At 38.5% G+C, this 27,624-nt stretch overlaps 1 protein-coding gene across 1 annotated transcript in view; it reads right to left on the minus strand.

The window, feature by feature from the left end:
• COL25A1 (collagen type XXV alpha 1 chain) overlaps positions 1–27,624 on the minus strand; it is a 613,974-nt gene that overhangs the window by 140,418 nt on the left and 445,932 nt on the right. The window contains exons 7-10 of the mRNA XM_082263198.1: positions 19,815–19,886; positions 18,568–18,684; positions 16,277–16,312; positions 4,569–4,595 (exon numbers count right to left, since the gene is read on the minus strand). Of these exons, the coding sequence (XP_082119324.1) occupies positions 4,569–4,595; positions 16,277–16,312; positions 18,568–18,684; positions 19,815–19,886 (252 nt within the window). The remainder of the gene's footprint in view (positions 1–4,568; positions 4,596–16,276; positions 16,313–18,567; positions 18,685–19,814; positions 19,887–27,624) is intronic.

Genomic DNA, 27,624 nt, shown 5'->3' on the forward strand with positions numbered 1-27,624 from the left:
GTTCAACCCAGCAGACTGAATGAACAAAATGGACACAGCGCCTTACCAACACAACCAGTCATGTTGGTGCGGCAATCTCCCCTACCAGAGCACACTGATCAGTGCTCGCATTCATTGGCTGCAAGTACTGATCAGATGCCGACACAGGTTGGACGCTGGTTTTCCAGCATGCCCGTTTGACAAAAGCCAGTGAGGACTGGCTTCTGTAGAACAGAGAGCTGTACATACAGGCCACTGAATCATACTGAATCGGCTGATTTAGGCCGAGCTTCATCCTATGTGTACCAGGCTTTAATTTCAGCTTAAATTATTGATCTTTGTAAACAAAGGGCTTTCTTAAGAGGAAAAGAGTAAGAACAAAACATGTGAAAAAGAGCCAAAAGCCTAGTACACACCACAAAAACTGACACCTCTGGTTGGAGCTGCTGAACTAATAATCCAATGGTAATACATTGATCTCCCCTGCTGTTCTATTGCGTTCTGACAGGGGGACAGCCTCCCGCTAGAACACTCTGGTCAGTGCTTTTATTGACTGAAGGCACTGATCGGGAGTCGATCGGCTGCTGGTTTTCAAGAATTCTCGTCTGACAGAAAGAAGCTGGCTGAACGGCTGCTAGCCGAAGCTGCTGTACACACAGGCCAAATGTCGGCCAGTTTTTTTTTGGTGTCGTCTGACATTTGGCCCATGTATACTAGGCTTAACACACCACTTGCAGTCTCAAAAGGAGAATACAAATGGAGAATTTCTACTTTCAGGCTTGCTAATCGCTTAAAGGGTGTCACGGGAGTAATGAACATATATGCGCACAATGTTGGATTGGTGAATATATAGAGACATATCAGTGGAATACTTTCAACGTGTGCCGTTTTATATTTGAGAATGAACATTTTTAACAATATAGTTGTGTGGACTTTTACTATTTTTGCACTTATGTATACTTTGCACTGTGAATTCTGTTTTTGGTTGAGCACTTTAACTATATAGCATTTATGTTTAGAAATAATTTTATATTCCCTGTATTTTATTTTAGGTCATTTTTTTTTTTATAGAGGTAGGGCTGTATGTTACTTTCTTTCTGTTCCTGTCTGTTTCTCGGGTGGTATTCCCACTGGCACACTTGGTTTTATATTTCCTCAAGAGCATAAGGGCTGCAGGCTGCCATTACTGTTCTAGGGGAAGAATGTGGGTGGCCTTAGAGTAAGAGATTCAGTCATTGCTTATGATACTCAGGTAGTTGGGTAATGAGTGACAAATAAGCTCAATTTCAATAAGGCAGTGCCCTTTTTGCCAAAGAAGTATGGTTAAGATTAAAATTGATTAGTGATAATTAAGTTCCATCTATTTCCATCCTTGAGCTGTATATACCATTATCTAATAAACATAAATATGGTAAAACAACTCCAAAATGTAACTGTACTTTTTGCAGCAAATACATAAAACAAATATGAGAAAGTAATGCAGGCAACAAGAAATACATTCATTCTGCAAAGAACCTATTAAAAAGTGTATATCTGTCTTATACAGTTAACAGATGTATGCATGAGGTGATTTTACTGACTTGGGACTTGGCATAAGGATTGTGTCTGGCAATGTCCTATCACAGTAGCACATTGTAACCAGCCAATAAATTTCTTCCATGGTGACAGGAGTTAAAGTTCCTCTCACCTCTTTACTTAGGTCTCTATGTAGCTGTAGCATGAATGATGAAAACACAACTGAAGTACTCAGGGAAGTTGTCAGGTTTATTTTCCCAAAATCTTTTTGGCCTCATATTTTTTAGAATAGAATTTCTCACTAATGTTGCTGGCTAAAAAAAAAAAGCTTGCCAAATGTATAGTATATAAAACCTGAAAAACTGAAATTGCTAGATATAAAATAATTTTAAGGAGTTCAGCTGTACGGTTAAGTCCAATCAATATTGAAATACAACTGAAAATAAATAAATAGAAACATAAATTAACAAAAAAACCAAAGTGCTCCATTGAATCAGCATTTTTTTATTTTACTTTTTTTTTTTTTGGCTTTTATTGGTTCTTTTTTGCTTTGTTTTTACATTTTTTGTCTGAGTATAGACCTATGTTTATCCAAAGAGTGCCTAAATTTAGTAACTGTTAATTTTTTTCACTACCTCTGCTGGAGGTCTGTTGCAAGCATCAACTACTCTTTCAGGAAAATAATACTTTGTATGATTAGGTTTGAACTGTCCTCTTGCTAGTGCGAGGCCATATCCCTGTGTGATCCTAGCTTCATAGCTTACTTGTGATCTTAGCTTCATAATGGAGATGCTGTTCTCTTTAACCTTATTTACACTCCTAATATACCTATTTGTTTAAATAATGCCCCCTTTCCCTTCTTTCCTCTTCAAGAGTGTGCATCAAAGTACTTCACTGTATGGCTAGCCAGTGAAGGCCTTTAGTGCCGGTTCACACTTCCGCGTGTGCGGAGATCGCATGTAATATCGGAGCGCACTGCTCCTTCATTACATGCAATCGGCTGTGCGGTGCGAATTCAGCCATACACTTTGTATGGCTAAATTCGCACTGCACCCGCACAAAAGTCGCACATGAGGCATTTTTTCAGCCGCATCAGGATCGGATCGCACAGTGGTTCACACTTGTGCGATCCGATCCTGTGCAAACTGTCAGATCGCACTGCGATATGCGATCAAACTGGGGGTGTCGTTAACATTTCATTGACACCCCCTGCGTATCACATATGGCAGTGTGAACTGCCAGATGTGCGTTTGCGATGCGAGAACAGGCTGCGAATTCGCAGCCTTCCCACATCGCACAAGTGTGACCCGGCACTAACGATGAAAGAATAATGATATGGAGCCCTTCCTCACCTGACCTAAACTCTATTGAGAACTTGTAGGGCCCTTATTAAACAGGAGAGTTACGGTGAAGTAAAACAGTACACTTCTCTGAACAAAAAGTTGATTGTCAACAGATCAAGAAACTGACATACTCCATAAATGGAAGGCTTATGACTCTTATTGAAAAGAAAGGTGGCTATGTTGGTCACTGATTTTTTTTTTTTAAATGTCAGAAATGTTTATTTGTAAATGTTAAATTGTTTATTATTCTCGATTTAACAAATGGAAATAAACAAGTGAGATAGGAAAATTTTCGTTTTGCATAAAGTCCTGCATACTAATAAATGCTTAATAATTGTGAACACAGATATTCTCCTAAGAAAGCCAAAACCTCACTTTTACTTTCTTAAATATTCAGGTTTGAGGTTTATTCATATTTTGGATAGACCAGGAGCACTGTAGTAGTTCAAAAATGAAATTAATCCTCAAAAATACAACTTGACTAATAGTTGTGCACACAGTGTGTGTATATATATAATATATATATATATATATATATATATATATATGTGTATGTGGGGGGTTCTCCTCGTGCACGACAATGCCCGGACTCATGTAGCAAGAGTATGCAGCTAGTTCTTGGAGGATGAAGGAAATTATACCATTGACAGGCCCCCATGCTACCCTGACCTAAATACAAAGGAACACCTCTGGGACATTATGTTACGGTGCATGCGACATCACCAGGTTGCACCTCAGTCTGTTTAAAAGCTCAGTGATGCCCTGGTCCAGATCTGGGAGGAAATACCCCAGGACACCATCCGTCCTCTCATTAGGAGCATCCCCCGACATTGTCAGGCATGCATACAAATACGTGGGGCCATACAAACTACTTAGTACCATTTTGAGTTGCTGCAATGAAGTTTCAGCAAAATGGACTAGCCTACTGCATCATTTATCACTTTGATTTTCGGGGTGTCTTTGAGGTCAGCCCTTTGTAGTTTGATAATTTTAATTTCCATCAAACGACGTGGCATCCTTTCACTCCTAACACATTACCCAGTCTATATCAATATAGATATCCAGCATGGTATTTTCCCCATTGAAATCTGATGTGTTTTCAAAGTGTTCCCTTAATTTTTCTGAGCAGTATATATATATATATATATATATATATATATATATATATATATATATATATATATTGTATATATCTTTTTATTTATATTACTAGTACATTTAGAATTATGTCACTGGTATTGTCCTATAACCTTAACTTCTGCAAGAAGAAAGTTTGACTTACTTTAGAAATAACAAAGCAGTGCCAGGCCAATCTTCCATGTATATATTCTTATTCCAATTTCTTAGCGCATAGGGTGCATATCCATTATATTTGTGCTAGATTACATTTTCAATTAGAAACTTTATCCAACACTGAGAGAGTTTTGAGCCTGATTTTCTCGAATTGCATGTCGCGTCTCAGTGGAAAACCAGAGAACCTTTTCTAACCTCTAGTTCAGCAGACAGATTGAAAACAGTCTGCGCTGAGCTGCTTGAGGCTCCCATGATGGAGGAAATTAGAAATCTTAAGTCTCGCATTATCCAGCAGCATTTTGGGAAAGCATACTCAATAGACTAAACTAACAGCCTCATTGTGGTCTACAGTAGCCATTCCTGTACTACCTCCCCTGTAAATAGCTTGGCTAGAGAAACAGTAATGACTTCTGCAGCAGTTTCATTTTAATATCATACCTTTTGTCCAGGAGGCCCCATTGGACCCTGAAAAAGAAAAAGCATTAAGTTAATTTACTCTTCCATTTAATTGACACAATTACAAGGTCTTAAAATGTTAATTTTATCATTTGATATGTTTAATTTTTGCCTGCAGTAGAGTTTACTGTTACAGCATGTTAACTAGATTTTTGGGCTTGAGTTTTTATATATTAATCTATGCACATCAGTATGAAAGCATTAATTAAAGTAGACCTTAACGGGATAATATTTTGATTTCTAAAGCATGGTGTATCATAAAAAATTGCTTTGTTTTTTTTACTTTTACTAATAAACTAATGCCAATTTTCCCCTTATATTCATCCTTTGTTGTATCTCATTGCTGCTGATCTCCTTCTGATTGTTTGCAGCCACTTCCAGGCTACATGCACTCACTCCAGAATGGCTGTATGACATTTCTCAGTTGATTTCCTAAAGGTGACTTCAGTGAACAATGCGCACATAATGTGTGTTAAAATGGCCACTTGTAGTATCAATCAGAAGCCTGTGTAACAGGATAACAAGGTAGGAGCAGAAATGGATGACAGGGATATGATTATTTTCTTTTTCCATATGCATGTTCTTTATTGTATTATTTACCATGTAAAATCAATAGTTCCAAAGGGAATTGGTCTCATTTAATCCTTTGTATTTTCCAACCAAAATGCTGAACACTAAAAGGTCAAAGGATACAGAACTGGTGATTTTGCTTATTTTCCTGTCACTCAAAATAAAGTGACGTAGTAGCTACAAATATCTTCTGTGTTTCCTTTCGATGTCTTTGCTACAAGCAGCTGCATCATGGACCATTGTAAGTGTTAGGATGTCTCTTAAGGTTATTAGGAAAGAATATTTCCCATATAAAATGTCCTCCAACATCATCATCGTTTTACATTATTTACCCAGGGTCAGTTCAATTTCGGTTTTCTCTACTTGAAAAGGTATACTTTACAAGAACAGTGCCGGGAACAAATTATTTCCAGTTCCCGGTAAACTGAGATGAAAAAATAACATACATATACAATGTGGTCAAGCAGTAGATGGGTTTTGCAAATGGACCACAAGAGAAGAACTAAGGCAGCAGGTGAGAATAACTCCTTGTGGTGGGAACAACTTCCTTACAGCAACAAATCCTAATTACATTATGTATCTGGAAGTTTTCCGGAGTTGAGACACCAGTGTGGTACAGATGACAGAAAGATTCCCATGTCTCCTTTATCCCCTGGAAAGACTTCAGAAGTAAACTTGATGTGGATCGGGGTTGAGCTGCTGGCATTGCTTGAAAGTTGAAACTCTCCGGTTATTTCTAAGCATTCAACTGAAGTTCCTTCCTCTGTTTCTGTACATTGATGAAATGCTTGTAAGAAGTCAGGAACTGTTCTTACACTTCTTATACTGCATATACAGGTATAAGTGATGAACTGGAACCAGCCAATAACAAAATGAGGATCGATTAGGGAACAAAATGTAATAAAAAATGGCAGCATCCAGTCTGTATTGGCACGATATTAATGTACCGCAATGTGCCAAAATGTAATAAGCTCTGCAATCTACCAATCTAGCATTGTGTTTATGAGTAACAGTAAGTATATCACAGTAATATGACAAAGTGTTGTGCTAATACAAGACAGACATAGGTACAAGATGTAAAAACAAACAAAAATAAAGTGAATTAACCAATACAGCTCCGGAAGGTTTTACTCCCTTAATGACCAGGCCATTTTTTGTGATTCAGGACTGCGTTACTTTAACTAACAATTTTGCGGTCGTACGACGCTGTTCCCAAATACAATTGATGTCCTTTTTTCCCCATAAAAATAGCTTTCTTTTGGTGGTATTTGTTCACCTCTGCGGTTTTTAGATTTTACGCTATAAACAAAAAAAGAGCGACAATTTTGAAAAAAAATACAATATTTTTTACTTTCTGCTATAAAACATTCTGCTACCTATTTTTGGTAAAAAAAATCCCAAAAAGCGTATTTTCATAGGTTTGCGCAAAAAACTTATGGCGTTTACAAACTTTGGGATAGATTTTTGGACTTTTAATTTTTTTTTTTTTTTAGTAATGGTGGCGATCAGCGATTTTTAGCGGGACTGCGAAATTGCGGTGGACAGATCGGACCCCTAACTGACATTTTTTACACTTTTTGGGGACCAGTGAAATTAATACAATAATCAGTGCTATATAATATGCACTGTTACTGTATAAATTACACTGGCAGGGAAGGGGTTAATACTGAGGGTGATCAAAGGGTTAAATGTATGCCTAAATGTGCTTACTAACTGTGGGGGGGGGGGGGCTTTGTGACAGGCACACAGAGATTGGTGTTTCAGCTACGATCTCAGTGTGCCTGTCTGACAGAAGAGCCGTCTGCTATGTTTACATAGGCAGGCGGCTCTCCTGTCAGTTTGTGTGAAGATCGCAGGAGGCCGGCAGCGATCGAGCCTGCTCCTCCAGCGGTCTGGCTCCCGCTGTGTCTATTCACCGAGACCACGTGCACATAATCACATAGATCTGTGTGTGTGCAGCCGAGCTGCCCTGCCGCAGTAAATCTGCGTGGGCCTGTCGGCAAGTGGTTAATGTATTACTAAAGGCAAAACTTTTTTTGGTTTTGGATGGAGCACAGAGGGATAAGAACCCCTGTCAGTTTTTATAGCTGTCTGTGTCCCCGTTAAGGAGATTCACCCTCTCTATTTGTCCTGTTTACCATTATCATTGAAAATGAAAGTAAAAGAAAATCCCACATTTTGGGTTGTCCCCAGAAAAGTAATATAAATTAAATCTCCCAATGGGGACACTAGATCTGGTGACCTGGTGGTCCCCAAGGAATTCCCTTAATTTGCAGGGATTTCCTTTCACTTCCTGTTTGACTATGGGACAGGAAGTGAAGGGAAATCTCCCCAATGGGACACAGATAGCGAAATAACCCTCCCCTACTCTATTCAAAATGAAAAAAAAATATCAGCCTTTCCTGAGCTGGTGATTATAATTGCGTTTACTTTGTTTTAAATAAATTAAGTGCACTATCCTGGCTGCCGGGTATAATGGAGGAGTGGTAGAAAGTCCCAGGTGATCTGAAGCTACAATGCTGTTTAACTGTGCTGTTGTGGAGCTTGAAAGTGACCAAAGAACTAGGAGGAGGAACAGCACGGGGCAATTAGCTAGAGAACTAATGATCGGGGGCTATAACACAAGGAATTTTAGAACTTCAGAAATGCAGGCCTGGTGTTGTGAGATGATGTGAGTGCTGAATTTCATGGGCAATTATCTGTAATTGTGTGTAACTGAAAGTGCACCTGTTGGAGTACTATTATTGTTTTCTGGGAACTCAAGAGTCAGTGGATGAGCTGTGGATGGTTGCTTGTATACAAGCAAGGTGTTGATATTTGTGAACAGAAAAATACATTATTAGCATAAAACTCTTGAAAAGTCACCTTGTCTTTTATTCTTTGTTTTTTTTATGTGTATACACATGTACAGTAAATGTGGTTACCTTAAAGAAAATGTATGGGCAAGTAAAATGTTTTAATTAGCAATTAACTTTAACTTCCATTTGATTTTTATTGAAACCTTTTAAAGAACGGTAATAAAGTCACAGAGAATTATACAATTGTACATTTGGCAAAGCAATTGTCAAGGCGTTAGCATATGCATATGTATGATATTAACACACCAAAGAGTTTGTAAATCCAGGATGCAATATGTGGGCATGTGGGTAAAACATGGTCTGTATCTGTGATTTACTTTCAAAAGCAGAGTCCTCCAGGTGCCTGCAACAACCAGTAGTAAGATGGGGAAGCTGGAGTGGGTGGACCAGTTAAAGTAATCTGGAAGCTGGTTGCTTTCGGCATTACAGTGTGCCTTGTGTTTTTGGGGGTCCTTATGCATATTACGATACATCACAAGGGAGTGCGAAAACCTGGTACTGTCTCCTTTTAAAAGTAAACTAATGATTAACATAGCTTACATGTCCATAGGTTTAATTTAAAGAAAACCTGTATACACTACAATTTACTTAATTAACCTTAAAGATTCTTAGCAGACACCCAGTGTACCTATCCTTACCTTTACTATTCTCCCCTGCCATCCTGGTCTGCTATCTGATCCCCAAGAAAAACCCACTTCAACAAAGGGAAGGGCCAAACATGACTGCCATCAACAATAAAATACTTATTAACCAAAAAAGAGAGCGGCACTCACGGGTCTTGAAAGGTAATCACTCAATAACGGTTTTAATCAACGTTTCAAGGAGGCACAAGCTTGTCTTCTGTGTCACTCTCTTTTTTGGTTTATATGCGCTGTAGTCTCTGCTGTGCACCTGGGCCCATTTTTTATCCCTGACTTGTGTGCAGTGGCAGCCATTGGATATTGTAACAATAAAACACTTGATATACTGTATAAAAGGTTTAAATGGTTTATTGTTAGACCCAACACTGTCATATTGGAGGGGGGGGGGGGGCATATGTAAAGACAAAGCATGGCTAGTATTTGCAAAGGATTTTTGAATGCTATAGTGGAAGAATAGATCATGAGAGGAGCATAGGCAGCTATTAACAAGCTTTACTTTTGTTTTATTAAACCTGTAGGGAGAATGTACTTTTATGTGCCACTGTATTAAAAGACAGCCCTTATTTATGTTGGTTATCATATACATATGATATATATAATATATATATAAATATATATATATATATATATATATATATATATATATATATATATATATATATATATATGTAGCACCCTCCTAGAAAGGTGCTAGGTAACCTATAGGGGAGACCTTGTCTGCTTGTCAGCAGGGTCCAATTATTCGGTCAGGCTGTCATGTGTTCCCAAGTGTGACTGTTGAGTTGGGGAGTCTCCCTACTGTATCCAATGAGGGCTCTCATTGGACAGTGGAGGAAACCTGACCAATAGCACACCAAGGCTTGTATCCATCCCAGAGGGCAGAATTGCCGCAATGCATCCTGGGAGGGGGATATAAGTCTGAGGGGAGCACACGACAGGGCGTCTTTGTCAGGAAGCAGAGTCCCAGGGAGGGGGTTGATGGCTGTCTCTCCTCCTGTCAGTGTGAAGGAAGGTGTCCTGGGTGGTCGGCCTAGAGGACAAAAGGTTGAGCTGAGCTGCAGAGAGGGATCCAATGTGCTGAGGACTGTGCGGAGCTGTTGGGGCCAGATTTTCCAGGAAAGCAGAGTCGTGAGTACTGTAAACTGCCCCGGGTCTGCCTAGGATAGGAGACCACTCCAGGAAGGTCAGAGGGATCCAGGAGCCAGCTAACCAGGAGGAAGCTTAGAAAAGGGGGTGCATAAGTCTAAGCCCAGAAGAGAAGTATAAGTGTAAAGAGGGTGCCGGTGCGGGCCCTAAAGTGTTAAGAGCTGCAGCAGTATTTCAAGTAGCTCCCTTAGCCAGGAGGGTTAAGGGAGCAGTGCAAAGAACTTTGTGTCACCGGAAAAGTGTCAAAGTCAGTACAGAGTTAACAGGACAGCAAGTCAGCGTTAACAAGCGCCAACCGGCGTTGACCGGCATTCAGCCGCCGTCAAGTCAGCGTCAAGAGGCATTTTTCTCAGTTGTCCCATTACTTTGTGAATAGTGGAGCCAGAGGAGTATCCCCCTCATCCCTTCTCCCATCCAAGTTCCTAAAATAAATACAAAACCCAAAGATGCTGGACTGTTTCTTGACACTCACACTTGGAGATCATGCTTAAATGTGCTGTTGTTACTAGCGGTAACCCTGGCAGACCCACATCTGGCACAATGCCTGGAAATTCTGCTACATATATATATATATACATGTTTCGCGCTATACGCTTTATCATATATACATGTTTCGCGCTATGCGCTTTATCAATGACTTGATAAAGCGCATAGCGCAAAACATGTAGTCATGGCAGCCATATAGCTTGTGTTCCACGCTGGTTCCTGGTGTTTCCCCACAAGTGGCGCCTGTCCGGCTGATGTCACCACTACGGAACTACAGCAGAGTCCTTTCACCCTTGCACCGGCTGGTTTCCGGATTAGTGTGCACACACTGCTCAGTGGTCCTGGGAGACTGACCTCCTCGCACTTGTGTTGCTTGCTGCCAGGTGCCCTTGTCCACTCCAGCCCAGGGGGATGTAAGCATTTTATGTACTTTGTTTTTCGGTTATCAATACCATTAAACTGTTAACCCTTTCTATACTGGATGTTCCCCTGACTTCCTTATCCATTGCATCCCGGTGTGGTTCATGCGCTGCCTTCCTCATGTACTTTTGTCTGTATCAGCACCCTTCCTATGCTCGTTGGCTAGCAGCAGAAAAACTGCTGGGGAGCCTCACAGGCTTATTTCTTTCTCTCCACCCTAAAGGCACCCCAGGAGCGCCAAATTTGTGATTATTGCTTTGACTTCTGGACTGGACGTTTTCCTAGGGCTGCCCTGGGTGTGAATCTCTTTACTGAGTCATTAGTTGGCTAACAGCAGAACAACCGCTGGGGAGCCTCACAGGCTTATTTCTTTCTCTCCACCCTAAAGGCACCCCAGGAGCGCCAAATTTGTGATTATTGCTTTGACTTCTGGACTGGACTTTTTCCTATGGCTGCCCTAGGTGCGAATCTCTTTACTGAGCCATTAGTTGGCTAACAGCAGAACAACCGCTGGGGAGCCTCACAGGCTTACTTCTATCCCTCCACCCTACAGGCTACAGGCATCCCAGGAGCGCCTGGTTTGCGATTATTGCTTTAATTAGAAATATTATTCCAGCACAGGAAATAGCCTAACAACATTTGTTGTTTGCCACATTCACACAGAACAAATGTGCCTGTATTTTTACTGGGTGAATTTTTGGGACCACACTTTTTTTTTATCAATTTACCCTTTAATAGCCTGGTCTTAATAGTGAAACTCTGAGAGATTGGCTGTGAAAGTGGTATATTACAGAAACAGAAAAATCACACAGCTTTTCATATATGTGAGAGCTGAAGACAAGTTATCTGCACACATCCATCCATGGAGCTATCAATCATCTTCCTCTAGTTGCAATTAGGGATTCAAATAAGGGACACTATAATACATTAAATGTAGCTGTGCAAGTTCAGGTTTGGCCAGTTTTGACCTGGTTTTTAGACAGTCAGATCATTATATTTTTGTTCATTGATATTTACAGCCAAATGTTTCAGTACCAATGATTCAGCATGTGACGCAAGTCCAGATAGTGAAACTATAAAAAATATTTTACATACGCAACTGTGGTCATTACTCATTCATGTCTGGATAGAAGACTTTGGCCTAACCTCAGTTCTAATTTAACAAGTTTAAGCTGGGTGACTGACTAGTTATACAGCTGGTAAAGGCACAACACTATCTAAACAAATGTAACATGTTACATAAACATTTTTGTATATACTGTACCAAACTGGCATGGTATTACTATAGTCACTTGAAAAGCTTTAGAAGTTTGTGTGGATAAATTGGTATATAAATGGAATAGATCAAGACCTTGTCAACGCTGAATGTATTTGAAAATAAAGTTGTTATTATAGGGACAATATTTTATTGCACACTACAGATTACAGTCTAAGTAATCCTGTTTTACTGTGGTCATGGGAATTTAAAAATATACATTCTTATGGAAATTGTCTGTATAAGATCACATATTTTTATTTGATTCTAATTCATTTCTTTCGGTTTTACAAAAAAAAAGAGTATCCAGAAAATCAATGACATCCTTCATACTTAAAGGGATTGAGTCACAATAATAAAAAAAAAAAATACATAGATACAGATAAAAATACAGAAAATACAGACAAGAATTTTAAATGCTAACTTGCACCATTTTTCTTTTCTATAAACAACATTTTTTCTCATTTGCAACGTGCCTTACAGTCTAAGTAATCCTGTTATACTATGGTCATGGGAATTGAAAAATATAAACTTGTTAGCAAATTTGACTCCTTCAAGAAGAGTCAATTACCTAGCCTACCCCTCCTTCTCTGGAAATGTCTAATTACATTATGCGCTGGCCCAGCTCCCCTGCCCCACCCTTCACCCAAGATACATATATAGTAACACTATAGAGTGTAACTAGAATGACAGCTCCTAGCCTGCTGGAGTGCTGACATCACATCCAAGCAATCTCAGGGCTTTTGGCTGTCTAATCAAGGGAGGCCTTTACAGTAAATTAAATGATTTCTTTCACACCCTGTTCCATACCCACAATGTAAAGGAGAGGAGATAACTTTAAAGTAAGGAAAATCTTCTCTTAGACCAGAGGTCTCCAAACTTTTGAAACCATAGGCCAGTTTACTGCATTCAGATTTTAGGGGGGGAGGACAATGCCCTATATTTTGTATTAGGGGAAGGAATAGTGCCCCATCGTTGGTGTCAGTGGGAGAAATAGTGCCCAATTGTAGGTGTCATTGGAAGGAATTATGTCCCATTGTTGGTGTTAGTTATAGGAATAATGCCTCAAGAGCTGGATAAAGGCAAGCAAAGGGCCGCATCCAGCTCCTGGGCCGCAGTTTGGAGACCACTGTCTCAGACGATTGTCACCTCAACAGTCTACCTGATTGGTAGATTTCCCTTCTAATTCTATTCTGGCAACAACTCAAAATGTTAGATTTTTGCCCTTACTTTCAATGGATTCCCCCCCCCCCCCTACACACACACACACACACACTTTCCAATAGAGTGAATATGTCCAGTGTAGACACAGACAGCAATAAAAACCTGATTAGGGTTTTAATCCCTGCTTACTCTAAACAAAAAAAAAAAAAAAGCTATGTGGAAACAGACACAGATTTCACAATAAGTGTCAGAAATGATAAATAGTATTCAAATAGTATATTATTTTAACATTTAGTCACTTTAAACCCTCCACGGGGAAAGCTGAGGTTGGCCAATATTAACCTGAATAGCAAGGAAAACACATTATCAATTAAAATCTGGAAACTCTAATCTACTGCCAAGGGATAGCAATTTAATGTTCTACAGTTATAAAAGCAAGTAGAGCACAAAATAAATAAGGCAGTTAAAATAATATATGAAGGGTACTGAAAAAAGGCTTCTAGTCTCGAATAAGCTCAAGGAATGCGCCGAGCTTTGTTGAGCTTAACACCTAACGATTTGCCTGATTTTCTTGATATTGCTGTATACAATAGAACTATTTCATGGTGTGTGTGTGTATATATGCAGCAATAAAGAAACCAGGATCAACTTTACAAAACATAAGGTGATGTCAGATAAGTGAATCAATTTCCAAGTTAGAAAAACATAGTGAATCATTTAAATGCCACCTTTGTTGAAAAACTCGAATTTGCATTTCCTATAGATCTGCGAATGGATGAAGATCAATATTTACCTTGGTACAATCACATTGACAAATCAATCACTATATAGGGTTGAACAAAAGTACACATACATTACTTTGGGGGCCCCTCCTCATTTTGATTTGTCGGTACAGAGTTACCTTGGCAACGCCTTCCCACAGAGTGAATAGATGCCATGTTTACCCAACCTAACACCTATGGATGCCTTTTTAGTAAAGAATAAGGTTTTATGAGCGGAAAACTCACACAGCGGATGAATTAAAGGTGTTTATCTCACAAGAATTTGTGTGTTGCTGTGTGATACAGTGTTCGAGGAGAGGATCCAGAAATGTTGCAAAGTTGATTTGATTGACATGACTGGTGGGCAGTCATGTTGGAACAGGACGGGGCCATCCCCAAACTGTTCCCACAAAGTTGGGAGGAAGAAATTGTCCAAAATGTCTTGGTATGCTGACACCTTAAGTGTTCCCTTTACTGGAACTAAGGGGCCAAGCCCAACCCCTGAAAAACAAACCCCAAACCATAATCCCCCCTCTAAAAGACATAGATGAGCGAGTTTGGGGTGGAGGAACTTGACTGGCCTGCCTCAGCCTGATAGAACAACTTTGGGGTGAATTAGAGAAAAGACTGAGAGCCAGGCCCTCTCCTACAACATCAGTGTCTGACCTCCAAAATGCGCAGGATAGTCCTCCGGCTGTTGCGAAACTACAAGTCCCATCATGCCTCAGCCTCTGGGAATCATGTTTGTAACTGTCAGTCTTGCTCATGGGACATGTAGTAGCACAATAGCTGGACAGCCGCAGTTGCCCACCCCTGGTGTAGAAAGTATGACAGTTTGGATATTGCATTATAGAAAACTTGGATTCCTCTTTACTGACCAAACCATGGGACAAAGCTCTATAAATAATGCTTCCACAATTGCTTTATATTCAGTACCCGGATCACTGAGTAAAGTGGTACAAGTGTTAGAGTCAGAAAGTGGTGTAAGTAAATCATGACAGCAATTAGAGTGATCAAGGTGTACAATCAGTCCCTCCTTTTTAGCTGGACAAATACCAACTGTTCAATAATTGGCAGTTCTTTCACTGCCATCCATTCGGCTTTCGAGAAATGTTTATATTTATTTTGGTGGTTGACCACCAAATGAGTTTGATTACATACAGCCCATTAAAAAGTCTAGCTTAAAGGAGATATTACTGCATCTTTAGTGCTTCTCACTTTAAATGTTGATACCATTTGGTTTTTGGTACATTCTTTTTTGCCCCTTAAGTGAAAACAGGTGAAACAAATGACAATCCTTTATAAGGATCAGCTTCTCAATAGAAAAGAGTGGCCCCTCTGGGTCCTCTGCAACCTGCTACCAAAACATCCTGAGCGTGAGGGGTGAAGGAAGCCTAGAACAAGTGGAGATTGGTGTGACCTTGTGGAAGTGTTGCCTAAGGGTTGTTGAGGTACTGTGGGGTACTGACTGTATGTCTAATGCCTGAAATGATGTGTATAGAAGCGGATTAGGTGGGCTTATGATATCATCTGTCTGAAGACCGCAGGTCAATCCATAAACTCGATTAAATATTCCTCATGGACTCTAGAGAGCTTTTCTACTTCAAAGTTAATAATGGTTTGTTGATAGTTATTGACATTATCTTCTAATGTTTTGAACCAGTCAGGCTCCAGTACAGTAGGGAGGATTGAAAGATGGGTAAGATTCTTCTTTACGATTTTTGCATGGACTTATGTTAGTTGTTTACACAAGAACTCAATAATTAAGAGCATCAAATCAAAACTGCTTTTGTCAAAGCCAATTGTTGGGATATTGTAGATTCAAAATCTCTGGGAAATCTGTTGTTGTTGATAATAGTTAATTAAATATTGACCATGTAGTTGAAGGTCCCATCTCATGTTTTTTTAAATCAAGCAAATATAATTTATGATTCACTAGTTTATAAAAGCTGCATTAAAGTAAAGGGTCAAAAGTATTGTAATGGGATCATCTTTACAGAAAATCAGTTCCTAAGACATATTAGTAAATCCAACTGTATCAGGGATTCCCAACTATGCTACAGATAAGTTCAATGCAGATGTGATCCAATTCAAAAAATGATATTTATTCGGTGGTATCCAAAATTAGGAGCTTTTACCATACAAAAATATAACTTTATAAGGTAGGGAAAAATATAACTTTATAAGGTAGGGGTACCAGCACTCAATCCACCAAAGTAATGTACTCCACACAGGGACAGGGGAGGTATAATAAACTGAAGAGTAGGAAGTAGTAGGCACTGACTGGACTTTCAAAGGAAAATAACAGAAATATTATGGTTGCTGTGTGTATATATGTATATACATATAAAGTAATATGTTTTCCTATCAAATAGTTCACAATACTTACGATTAAGCCTGGTTCACCTGGTTGTCCCGGCTCTCCCTAAAGAGATATGAATGTATTAGTTGTTAACCAATGTAATATCATGTTTTATTGCCGGCAATGTAAAACCAATGCTAGATTTAGATTACCGAATGCCACACATGTAAGTCATATTTAAGGAGAGAAATGCTTTCTTAAAATATTAGAAGATGCCCCTTCCATAAACAGCTGTCAAACAGACAATTTAATGATACTGATTACAACAGAGAAATCAGACCCTTGATCAGTAATACTGGACCTGTTCTTTGCCTGTGTGTATAAAGATAAGCCAGCAGTGCCTTGTCCAATTTTTGCTCAATACTTATTTCATGTATAATTTTCCATTTATAACAAGTATCTTTATTTGAAGACAGACAACAGTAATCTGGCAAGGCATACTGACTATTTTTATCCACAATTTTGGCAATATTATATTTCAGAAGCATTTTGTGATTGATCACTGCTGCTGAGTTGAAAATATCAGGAAACAATGTTCAAATGTATAAAACTGATGGGTGACAGTATTTTATTTACTCTATATCTTATTGCATAGTTCTCACCACAAATCTTTAAATACTGTATTTGTTGAAGATCAGGTAAGTGACAATACATTTCCTAGTCACACATGTGACCTTAGTCTGTTCACTCTGTACAATGACCAGTAACAATATCAGTGATTTGAGAAACAATAAAATGCTAGCCACTCTTAGAAAAGGGATGATCAATCATTTATTACCTAACATCACGCTACAGCAAGATTCAAATGTTTTATAATATAAACAAGCAGCAAAAATGGCGTTAATCAGAGCCAGAGCCAGGTGACATCATTCCGCTATGGATCGAAACCAGAAAATACAGTGTATTGCAAGTTCCCTGAGGGATACTGAGTTTTCGTACTATGCTGAATACGAGGTTTTTAATGTGAGTGCACAGTATTTGACCAAAAGAGTGTAATTCTTTTAAAAATATTGCACTATTGGCAATATTTATTTTTCTCTGGGAGTGTTACCTTTCACTATGGAGACTAGAGCTGAATCTCTTAAAGGGACCTGCCCATCATTTCCCCCCTGTGAGAAAGGGAAGGTTACACCATTTATGATCCACAGTGAGAGATAACAAACTCATGTGACCCATATGATGTAAATTATATGGGGCCAATACCAAAGGGGAGTACATAAGGCACACTGAGGTGGAACACTGGTGATTCACAGATATTTGGGCATTGTTAATATAAGGGCAGAGAGGCCTGCACGGAGTGGACTCTTTGAGCAACTGGGGTGTTAGTGCACATGTTTCAATATTTGGCTTGATAACACTGAAAGTGTTACAATTTACAAAATTTTACTTTATGTGATTGTTTTACCATTGGTTTATCATTTTGGGAGTACTATTATTAACACCGGGGTGGTGTTATTATCATTTATTACTTATTCAAGGAAGTCCTTAGTTGGTTTATAGTATATTTAATTATTTTACACATGAGGTTATTATTTCACATGCAGCGCTACACCAATTTTTTTGCAGCGCTATACCCAGTTATTAATCTTTTATATACAATTGGAAGTTGGAACACAGTAAGTGGTAGCAGCAGCATTTAGTAGCACTATAGGAGACAGTGAGTCGTCTGGTGAGTGCAAAATAGAGAAGGTGGTGGATATTACTGACACGGAATTGATTAATGGACATTTTCTTTTATACAAATATTTCACTCAAATATTTAAATATTACTTTACAATTGTTTGTTATTTTTACACTTGATTGTTAGTGGTGTTGGAACACGTATACTGTATCATTTTATTTTTGTATGTTGTTTTTGGTAATAATTATTCACATACTGTTTAGCGCAGCTACTATAGATTTTTTCCATAGGAGACAGTGTTGGTAGTGCACTAGGTTTTTTGACATTATTTGGTAAACACTGCTAATAGTGTCTTGAGCATCGAAACAGCAAGAAATTAAAGGATGCTCTGTCAGTGGAGTGGGGTAGAGTAGGGTATGTAAAGGTAGAGAACACAGAACTACTAGAGCATTAGGAGGAGATCATCTAGTGCACAAGCAGCCTGCTGTTGTGACCAGTCTTCATTAGCGGAAGTTCTTTGCTGCAGGGAGTTTCATTTCCTACTCTATGACTGATTTCAAGGGTCCAGAATAGTTCTAGTTCCTGAAAGGGAGGACAGATTTACCTAACTTTACATGCAGCTACAAAAATACACATACACTGAGATGCCCAGAGTTCAGGTTCAAACATAGTTTTACCTGACACAGTAAAAACTTACTGGAACTCCAGATAATCCTCTTGGTCCATCCTTACCGGTGTCCCCTGGAGGACCTCTAGGTCCTGGTGGTCCAGGAGGACCAGGTGGGCCTGGTGGGCCGGCCTGTCCTTGGTCACCCTTAATAAAAGCAAATAGTTAGTCACAACATAACAAAAACAGGTTACGGGAGGAATATTTCTGTGTAGCATAATCTATATTTTTGATGCTGCATAACTAGACCTAAAGTCTAGAAGAATTATTTTTTTAAACAGTTATGTGATATAATTAATATTTTATCTTGTAATTTTTTTTTTAACTGCATATGCAGTTCAATATAGAGCAATATATCCATTTGTGAATTTGTTTCAGATAAAATTTACAAATGTATATGAAAATGTACAATATATATATAAAACAATTTCTATCACATTTTAAATATTTCATTAAATAAAATAATATGTTGGAATTAGATGAACATTATTATGGCTATGATATATTAAAAGACATTAATAAACAAAATTTAATGATTACAATAACACAAGAATTGGCACATCAATACCAAGCCATAAATGTGTTTATTACTGAAAACCTATATGTCTGTAAAATCCTGCCTTTGGCTTTGTTCACTTAAAGATTTTACTGGAGTCATAGTATACACTTGGCTTTAAATGCCTATTCTTGTGGTTCTATAATGACTGACATATATCAGGTTCCATTGCCTGGAAATGCACAGTATAGCATATAGCATGCATTGCGCAGGAATATAATAGGATAAGCAAAGAATGTTGCAGAATAGAGGGAAATAAGTTAACTGCAAAGCAACTGATTTAAGTTATATCCAACTAATGTTTCGCTAATCCAAACAAGGTAAAACTGTGGATCATGGTGATAGCTTGGTTCTGTTTAACTAAATTCTATCACTTTTTTAAGCATACTTAATAAAAAGTACAAGGCGCTATATGGTACGTGTTAATTGCAGTATTTAAAAGCAGTCAGTCAGAATTCACTTTATCAAAGCCAAACAAAAATAAAATGAATAGTGGTTGGATGCTACTAATTATTGCACTTAACGCACACATTATTATCTGTTAATCTCTGCATTTGATTGACAAGGGAAAAGTCCAAGTATCAATTATGTTAGTTTTAGATACGTATATGGACTCTCTTTGGAAAAAATGTAGTGTGAAAAGAATTATAAAACTCACCCTAAAATATCAGGACAACACTGTAATAAAAATAAAAATACACACTCCTAAATTTAGCTCTACCTTAATAAGTCGGCGTTTAATGAGCTGCTGATCAGCAGAAAGAAAGCCGTGATTGATCTTAGGAAACACCATCTGATCAGCGAGGTGAGGTCAAAGGTTGAAGTTCAGAGATGAGAAAGTTGAAGGACAGACATCAGAAGGCCCGTAGAAAGAAATAGAGACAAAAGCATTAGATGCAAAATAAATAGTAGAGTACAGACTGGCCACCTGGAACTGGGGAGTTCCATAAGGACCCTGTGCATTGGTGATGGATACTTTTAATAGGTGTCTAATTTATGAAAGTTAAAATATGGTATATAAACAAACTACGTTAATTTTCATAGCAATGTGGATTATCTTTTTAACTTTACCAAGAGCTCTGTAGGCAATTTAACATATAGTCCAAATGTATCAACATTCATTTTGGCACAGGTTCCCAGAACAAAGCGCCAGTAGTACTTTATAAAGGCAGTCAGATTCCAGTCAGCATGAAGTGACACAGCACAGGAAACCGATTTGTTTTAATATAAAGGTTTTTCCTTGAAAATAAAGGAGAAATTTAATGCAAATGCTTTATTTCTTTCTGATAATGGTGGAAATCTTCTGGCTTACTGGGAAGCCCATGCTGTTGACCATCACTAGTCATGCTGCTGGATCCCTGACTTGCAACAGACGCATCATCCACAAACCTTGACGGTGAGGATCTGATTACTATGGAGAGCGGCCATTGTGGGATAGCCTGGCAAACCCTGGGGATACAACATAACATCGCACCAAAACAAACCAACACATAAACACCACAAAGACACTTTATAGTGGAAAATGAACACATATATACGGACTTACAACTACATGGTTAATGGTGAAACACTAGTAGTATGACAGACAAAAAATAAGGGAATACTGACTGAAATAACATATTACTGTATTACATTAGCTTTATTAATCCCTTTAGTCCCATTTTTCAACAACATCTTGCTACTGAATGTACTGTGTTAGGAAATGTATTGTAAGCATTAGTAATTTACTGCTCTTCTAGGCAACTGAATTGAACATTTTTTATTTAAATTCTCTTCTTTAGTCTATAAAGAGTGAGCTATATATATAAATTTCCATAACCTGTACTCCCAACTCTTATTTTACAATGTACTGTATATCATACATTTTAAAATTTTCTTTTATTCTGTCGCTGTTGTGGCATCCACAATGAGACTTATTTTGTTACACAAATGTAAAACCCAGTATTTCTATCCAGACCTTTTTCTGGGTTATTGTTCACTAAACAGACATCAGCCAATCCATTTTCTCAACCCAATAAACAAAACTAGTCCAAGTGCAGATAGTAGCACTACAGTAATTATTATCTTTATTTTACTTTAGTAATCACTAATATAGTTTTAGGTATAAAGCCAGCAAAAAAAAAAAAAAAACAATATTGCAAAGGAGCAGCAGATACAATCTTCAAGCTGCCCAACGTAGCAAACTCTATATGAAAAATGTCATTTATATAAATGACCAAACCTTGCAAGTGCAAACAGGGTAATTCCATTTTTGGCAGTAAGAATAGTGAGCCAAGTGTGTCTTTATAAAGTACATTGCATTGACTCTATTTCTCTATTTTGTTGGATGACTAATCTGGGCCACCCTCTGAAAATAAATGTTTACTAGGAAAATGTCTTTGTTCATAAAAGATGATCAGTAGACTGCAAACCACATCAAGGCACTGGGCCCTCATGAATTACCAATTAAAAGGAAAACACTATGGGGTGTATTTACTATAACTGAAAAGTGCAAAATCGGATCCAACTCTGCATAGAAACCATGGAATTGGCACCTCTTTGTGGCTATAACATTTACACTCTCTTAGAAGGGCTTTCTACATGATTCTGCCAGTCATAAGAGAATTTGTGAGGTTAAATAGTGATGCTGATTTCGAAGACCTGTCTCACAATCGGCATCCCTATTCATCCAAAAGGTATTCAGTAGGGTTGAGGTTAGGGGTTCTGTCCAGGCCACTTGAGTTACGCCACAGCAAACTTGTCAAACCATGTCTTTATGTACCTGGCTTCGTGCACAGGGGCACATTCATGCTGGAACAGAAAAAAGGGCTTCCCCAGTCTGTTGTTGGACATGCAGAATTTTCCAAAATGTCTTTGTGTGTTGTAGCACTACAGAACCCATCCCTGGAAAAATCTAAACCCAAAAATGTATATATATATATATATATTTATATATGCACCTATTTTTGGTCATAGAGTAAGCGTGATGATCAGATGTCCACAAAAATTCAACTATATAATGTAGTGGAGTGTTCATTCACCCACCATGACCAGATGCAGGCACAGGTCCTTTTAACATCCTTTTCTACAACTCTGTTGGGTTCCTGGACACACCCAGGGAATATAGCTTTCCCTGATTTCCTCCCTCAGTAGTTCAGAGATGAAAAAGCTGATGAAGCAGAGGTAACTGGGCAAGCAATTCGTAGCCAAGCAAGTAACCTTCCACTTTTAGAACCAGCATGCAGGCAGCAGGCAGTTCATGTTTGTTCAGTTTTTATAATCTGTTATGGTCTATTTTGCAGTTTATGCACGCTTTTTACCATTCTTTTTTTTTTTTTTTATTTAAAATTTTATTGTGTACCTTAGCAAGACAGACAGTCTTACAAAAAAGGGAATAATGATACCAAACCCAGAGATGCATCTGATACTACCAAACAGAGCAAAATGGATCACAGCATGTTACAAATGCAGAAACCATAAATGGAGACAAAGCTTATCCAGCATGTAATAAAACAAAGGCAACAAGACCCAAAATATCAACCCATCATGGGAGAACCCCCCTTACTATAAATGCAGTAGGTCATGTAAACACCAGATTACAATACCTCTTAAGCCGAGTCCTGCTTACATACTTTGTATTTTGCTTGTTGCCATTATAACCCTGTTTTGCATTGTCCCTTCTAACTTTGCACCTGTTTAGTAAACTGCAATCTCCAGTTATTCCCTGTTACTCCTAGTTACTTCAGCATACTCCCTGCCTAATCATTCAGCTGACAACCCATCCTGTTACAATGCTATATGAGGTCTATAATATAGTATTCCTTTTTAATTTTTTTCTGCCAGAGAAAGAGATGTAAACTCAGATGTAAACTTAACCTACACAGATGGCATTTGGAATACTGTTTTCCTACAAAGCAATGCCAGTTCACGTTTAATATTGGTCTGAAACATTAAATTAGGCAGCTACTGAATGTTTTACAGGTTCAAATTATTTGTTAAAGTTTTTGGATTTGCTTTGCTTCCTGGAAACTCTTTTTCCTTTCAGAACTGCCAATAAAGCCACAGAGCATAAGGTTAAAGGCTGGCAAGAAGGCATGGCAGCAAGAACTTGCACCTGCTGCTTCCTTTGCGCTTCCTTAAGTTACAGCCAGCTGCTGCTGTTACACATTGCATCACACAGACTTTAAGCCAAAGGTGATCCTGACACTGTGTGGCAGCCTGCTCTCTTCTTGTGTGTCTAATTCAGAGCTACTCATTAACAGATCATTTTATTCCTTTAATCCAAACATTGTGGCATATAGCTAAGACTAACAAATTATATTGCAGAAGAAAGATAAAAGCCCTTTGCTGGTCATACAAATTTTCAGGAGGCAAATTTCAAACATGGGCTTTAAAAAACTTAGGGCAATTTACATTTAGATTTATTTCAAAATTTGGAGTTATTCAGCTACATGTTACCTGTGAACTGATATCATTATCACTTAAGACTTCTTGCCCCAGACAAACCAAGATCACATAGTTCTTTTTAGTTTCTGTTCTTATTATCAATGACAGTTAAAAGTCAGATTCACAAAGCTGTTCAGGCTATTTTCCTATTAGGAACTGGAGTATGACAAGACCATCATAGAGCTGTTTTTATCACACAGCCACATAAAGGCTAGATTTATGCCCCATACACACGTGCAGATTATCTGCAGACTTTTGTCTGCAGACTTACCTTTTCTATGTAGTGCAAGGGCCTGCCGGATTGCATACAAATTGAAAGTGTTTAGGTTTGACCTCATATTATATGGTTTTGGTAAGTCTGCAGACAAAAGTCTGCAGATAATCTGCACGTGTGTATGGGGCATTACAGTTGAAGCTCGGGGCAGCATGTAAAAATACAAGCTGAGCTGCTTTATTACTGCCCCCCCCCCCCCCACCATTTCCCCTTAAGCTGCAAAGGGTGCAAATTTGGGTGTATTTATGCCACCATCGCAATGCAAAGCAATGCAGTGCAGTGAAAACTATCCCACCAGTTGTATTCGGCATGCAGTACCACCCACAAAATGAGACACATTCAACAAAATGGGACTGCACTGCAATTGTTCCACAGCCATGTGTAGGTTTTAGAGGTTAAAAAAAGAAGAACACATACCTGTCTCTTCACTGTGAAATGCTCTCTTCAGTGGGCAAAGCATGTATAAACTATTTTTGTTAAAGGACTCTTTTACTAGTAGATTTTTTAATTTTATATTTGACTCGTAGCACCAATTTTGGCAATTTTAGACAGATTCACAGAGCTGTCTTTACTATTTACATAATTCTGGTACTCTTAACTCCATTTTTCTTTTATATATGAATCTGTTCTTGGTAAAATTTAGCACCAGTCTTTGTGAATTCCCTTGTCTTTGGCTTATGAATAATTTCTCTTCAGTAGCTGTTTTAGCAATCACTGCTCTATGGCTATAAACCATGAAAATCATAGGGTAAAGGTCACTTCACACACAGTTTGCAAGGGAAGTTCATTCATAAATGAGATGTTTGGCTCCAGCACAATGTCCATTTATCATTGGCATAAAACATTTTTTCTTACTAGATGATCATACTGTATGTAATTCTATTAGTCGCCGAATGTACCAAATTAATTACATTCCATAGGATGTAAATTATGGAACGTGACCTTTTTCTGAGCACATATGGGTTTGGCGTTTTTTTTGCTTGTAGAGATAAAGCTTAAAGATACCATATTATTTATGTTTCTGTTTTAGGAAGCCATTCTAAGCAAGACAACATCCATTAGTATTATAATAAAAAATATAATTCTAGTATCTAGATGTACTGATGTGGTCATTGATGTATGGATTCATAATACATGAGCATATAAATAATATTAGTTATGTATGCAATTACATGAGGCGATGACATGTACAAGTGGGATGTTAAAAGAGAAATATAATTAGGAATGTGTACAGCCCTCCAAATGAATCTTCAGGTCAAACACAAAAAGCTTAGAAATAATTATACACTGACAGATCACTCTGCCATCTTGATTTCATAGCAACCCATGTGTATGCTGTGCATGCATAACGTAATTTCACCCAGCAGTGCATAAACCTACATGCTGCTCGATAAAAATCTGTAAACATTTGCTGATTTCCATCTTCCAAAACAGATATTCCTCATGCGTGTGAAATGTAATATAAAGGCAGCCGCATAGTGCTCTCTGTGCAAATAGGTTTATTAAAATGCCACCAAATAAAACACTTACGATCAGTAAAAATCAACCAAGCTCATTTAAAATCTGTCCGCTTGCTCACCGCTCTGTGCACCTTGCAGTGGATGGATGATGTCACAGGTAGGGCTCCTCCTTCCTATAATGTACATGTATCGCCCTCTGATTGGGCTGCTTTCCGAAATGCATTCCCTGTAATCTGACGCCTCTAAGTATTCTCACACTTCCCGTGGACAACAGAACACACCACTACTCTGAAGGACCCCCCTACACTCCCGTCCTTCTAACCCGTCTATCAATAATGAAACAAGATACTTGAGGCTAAATACAGAGCACTTCAGAATACAACTTGGGTACAATCTAAAAGCATATAACCACATATACATCATTTACATATTATTATAAATCTTAAAACACATTTTTAAACAAAGTCATAATAAGATAATTTATATTAACCACTTCTGGACCGGAATTATGACATAGGGAATAAAGAGTTACTGACAATTAAGGAAGAATTTTCTGAATGGAGGCATCTGCTGGAAGGTACTAAGCATCCTGTGATCGTTCTCACTGATCACAAAAATCTAAAATGAATTTGTTCTGCCAAAAGATTGTCTTCTAGACAAGCAAGTTGGTTGCTGTTTTTTTCTAGGTTTAATTTTATTATCTCGTATTGACCTGGGTCAAGAAATGGTAAATCTGATGTTGTTGGGGCCTTTCCAGGAAAACAACTCTGAATGTACAATCCTGCCTCAAAAGAACTTCCTAGGGGCCACAAGTTCTAAGGCATTCTTGAGTCTCCTCACAGAAGGGTACAAGAATGACCCGCTCCTCAATAATCCTCATACAGACATCAACTTTGAGTACAAAAATGTTTTTTGGACTCAAGCACATTGCCTCTATGTACCTGAATCTGCTCGGGTTGAAGTCCTCCGGTTGATTCATAACTCTAAACTTGCTGGACATTTTGGAGTTTCTTAAACAGAGGAACTTTTATCACATTCCTTTTGGTAGACTGGGTACAAGAAAGATGTCAAAAGTTATGTAGCTTTGTGCCTGACCTGTGCACGCAATAAGACAGCCCAAGCTTCTTCTTTGGGGTTGCTCCAGCCAGTACTATGGACTTTGTGGTCGATTTACCCCCCTTAAAAAGAAAGACTCCTTTCTTGGTAGTCATTGACCGCCTCACCAAGATGGCTCACTTTATACCTGTTAAGGGGGTACCCTCTTCTGAACAAATTGCAGAGTTGATGGTTCGAGAAGTCTTTAGACTACATGGAATTCCTGAAGATGTCGTGTCAGACAGAGTACTGTTTACTTCCAAATTTTGGAAAAGCTTTTGCTCAGCTTTAGGAGTAGCAAATAATCTGTCTTCTGCTTTTCATTCTCAGTATAATGATCAAACCGAGAGGACCAATCAAATTTTAGAGCAGTATCTGTTTTGTTAGTTCTCTTCAGGATGACTGGGTGGACTATCTTCCTACGGCAGAATTTTCTTATAACAATTCTAGACATGGTTCAATCTCTCAAAGCCTGTTTTTCTTAAACAATTGGTATCATCCAGTTTTTATTCCTGATCTCCTTATCTCAACTCCAATTCCTGCTGTTAACAACAGATTAACTATGTCGCAGGAGATTTGGGAGAAATTTGTCGAGACTTTGAGGAAGGCTCAGGAATGTTACAAGACGGCTGCTAATAGACATCGCAGATCACTTCCTACCTTTCATGTGGGAGAAAAAGTTTGGCTATCAACCAAAAATTTGAAGGTCCATGTTTCATCTGCAATCTTGGGAGATTTCCACTCAGATCAACGCAGTCACCTCCTTTTTAAAACTTCCTAACAGTATGAGAATTCACCCAGTTTTTCACATATCACTACTCAAACCATTTAATGAAAATCCTTTTTCTGGAAGAATTCGTCCACCTCCTCTACCTGTTGAGGTACAAGGTAAAGAAGAATTTTTGGTGGAGAGAATTCTTGATTCCAGGAGCTTTAGGAACAAATTACAATATCTGGTTCATTGGGAAGGATATGGACCATAAGAAAATTCTTGGGAGCCTGAGGGAAATGTTCATGCTCCTGGACTGACAAGAGAATTTCACCAGAGGTCTCCTCTTAAACTTGGCCCTAAGACATCCAGCAGATGTCCTGGAAGGAGGGGAGTATTGTCAGGACCTGGATTTGAACTTGCTCCTCTACTATGCTTCTGCTTAATCCCAACCTGAAACTACTTGTTACTGGCCTTTGGCTTGCTCCTCGACTATGCTTCTGCTTGATCCCTACATGCTATATCTGCTACTGGACCTTGGCTTGCACACCTCCTGGTGGGGCGATCC

Source organism: Pelophylax lessonae (assembly GCF_965119305.1).
Source record: "Pelophylax lessonae genome assembly, chromosome: 1".
NCBI classification, from domain to species: Eukaryota; Metazoa; Chordata; class Amphibia; order Anura; family Ranidae; genus Pelophylax; species Pelophylax lessonae.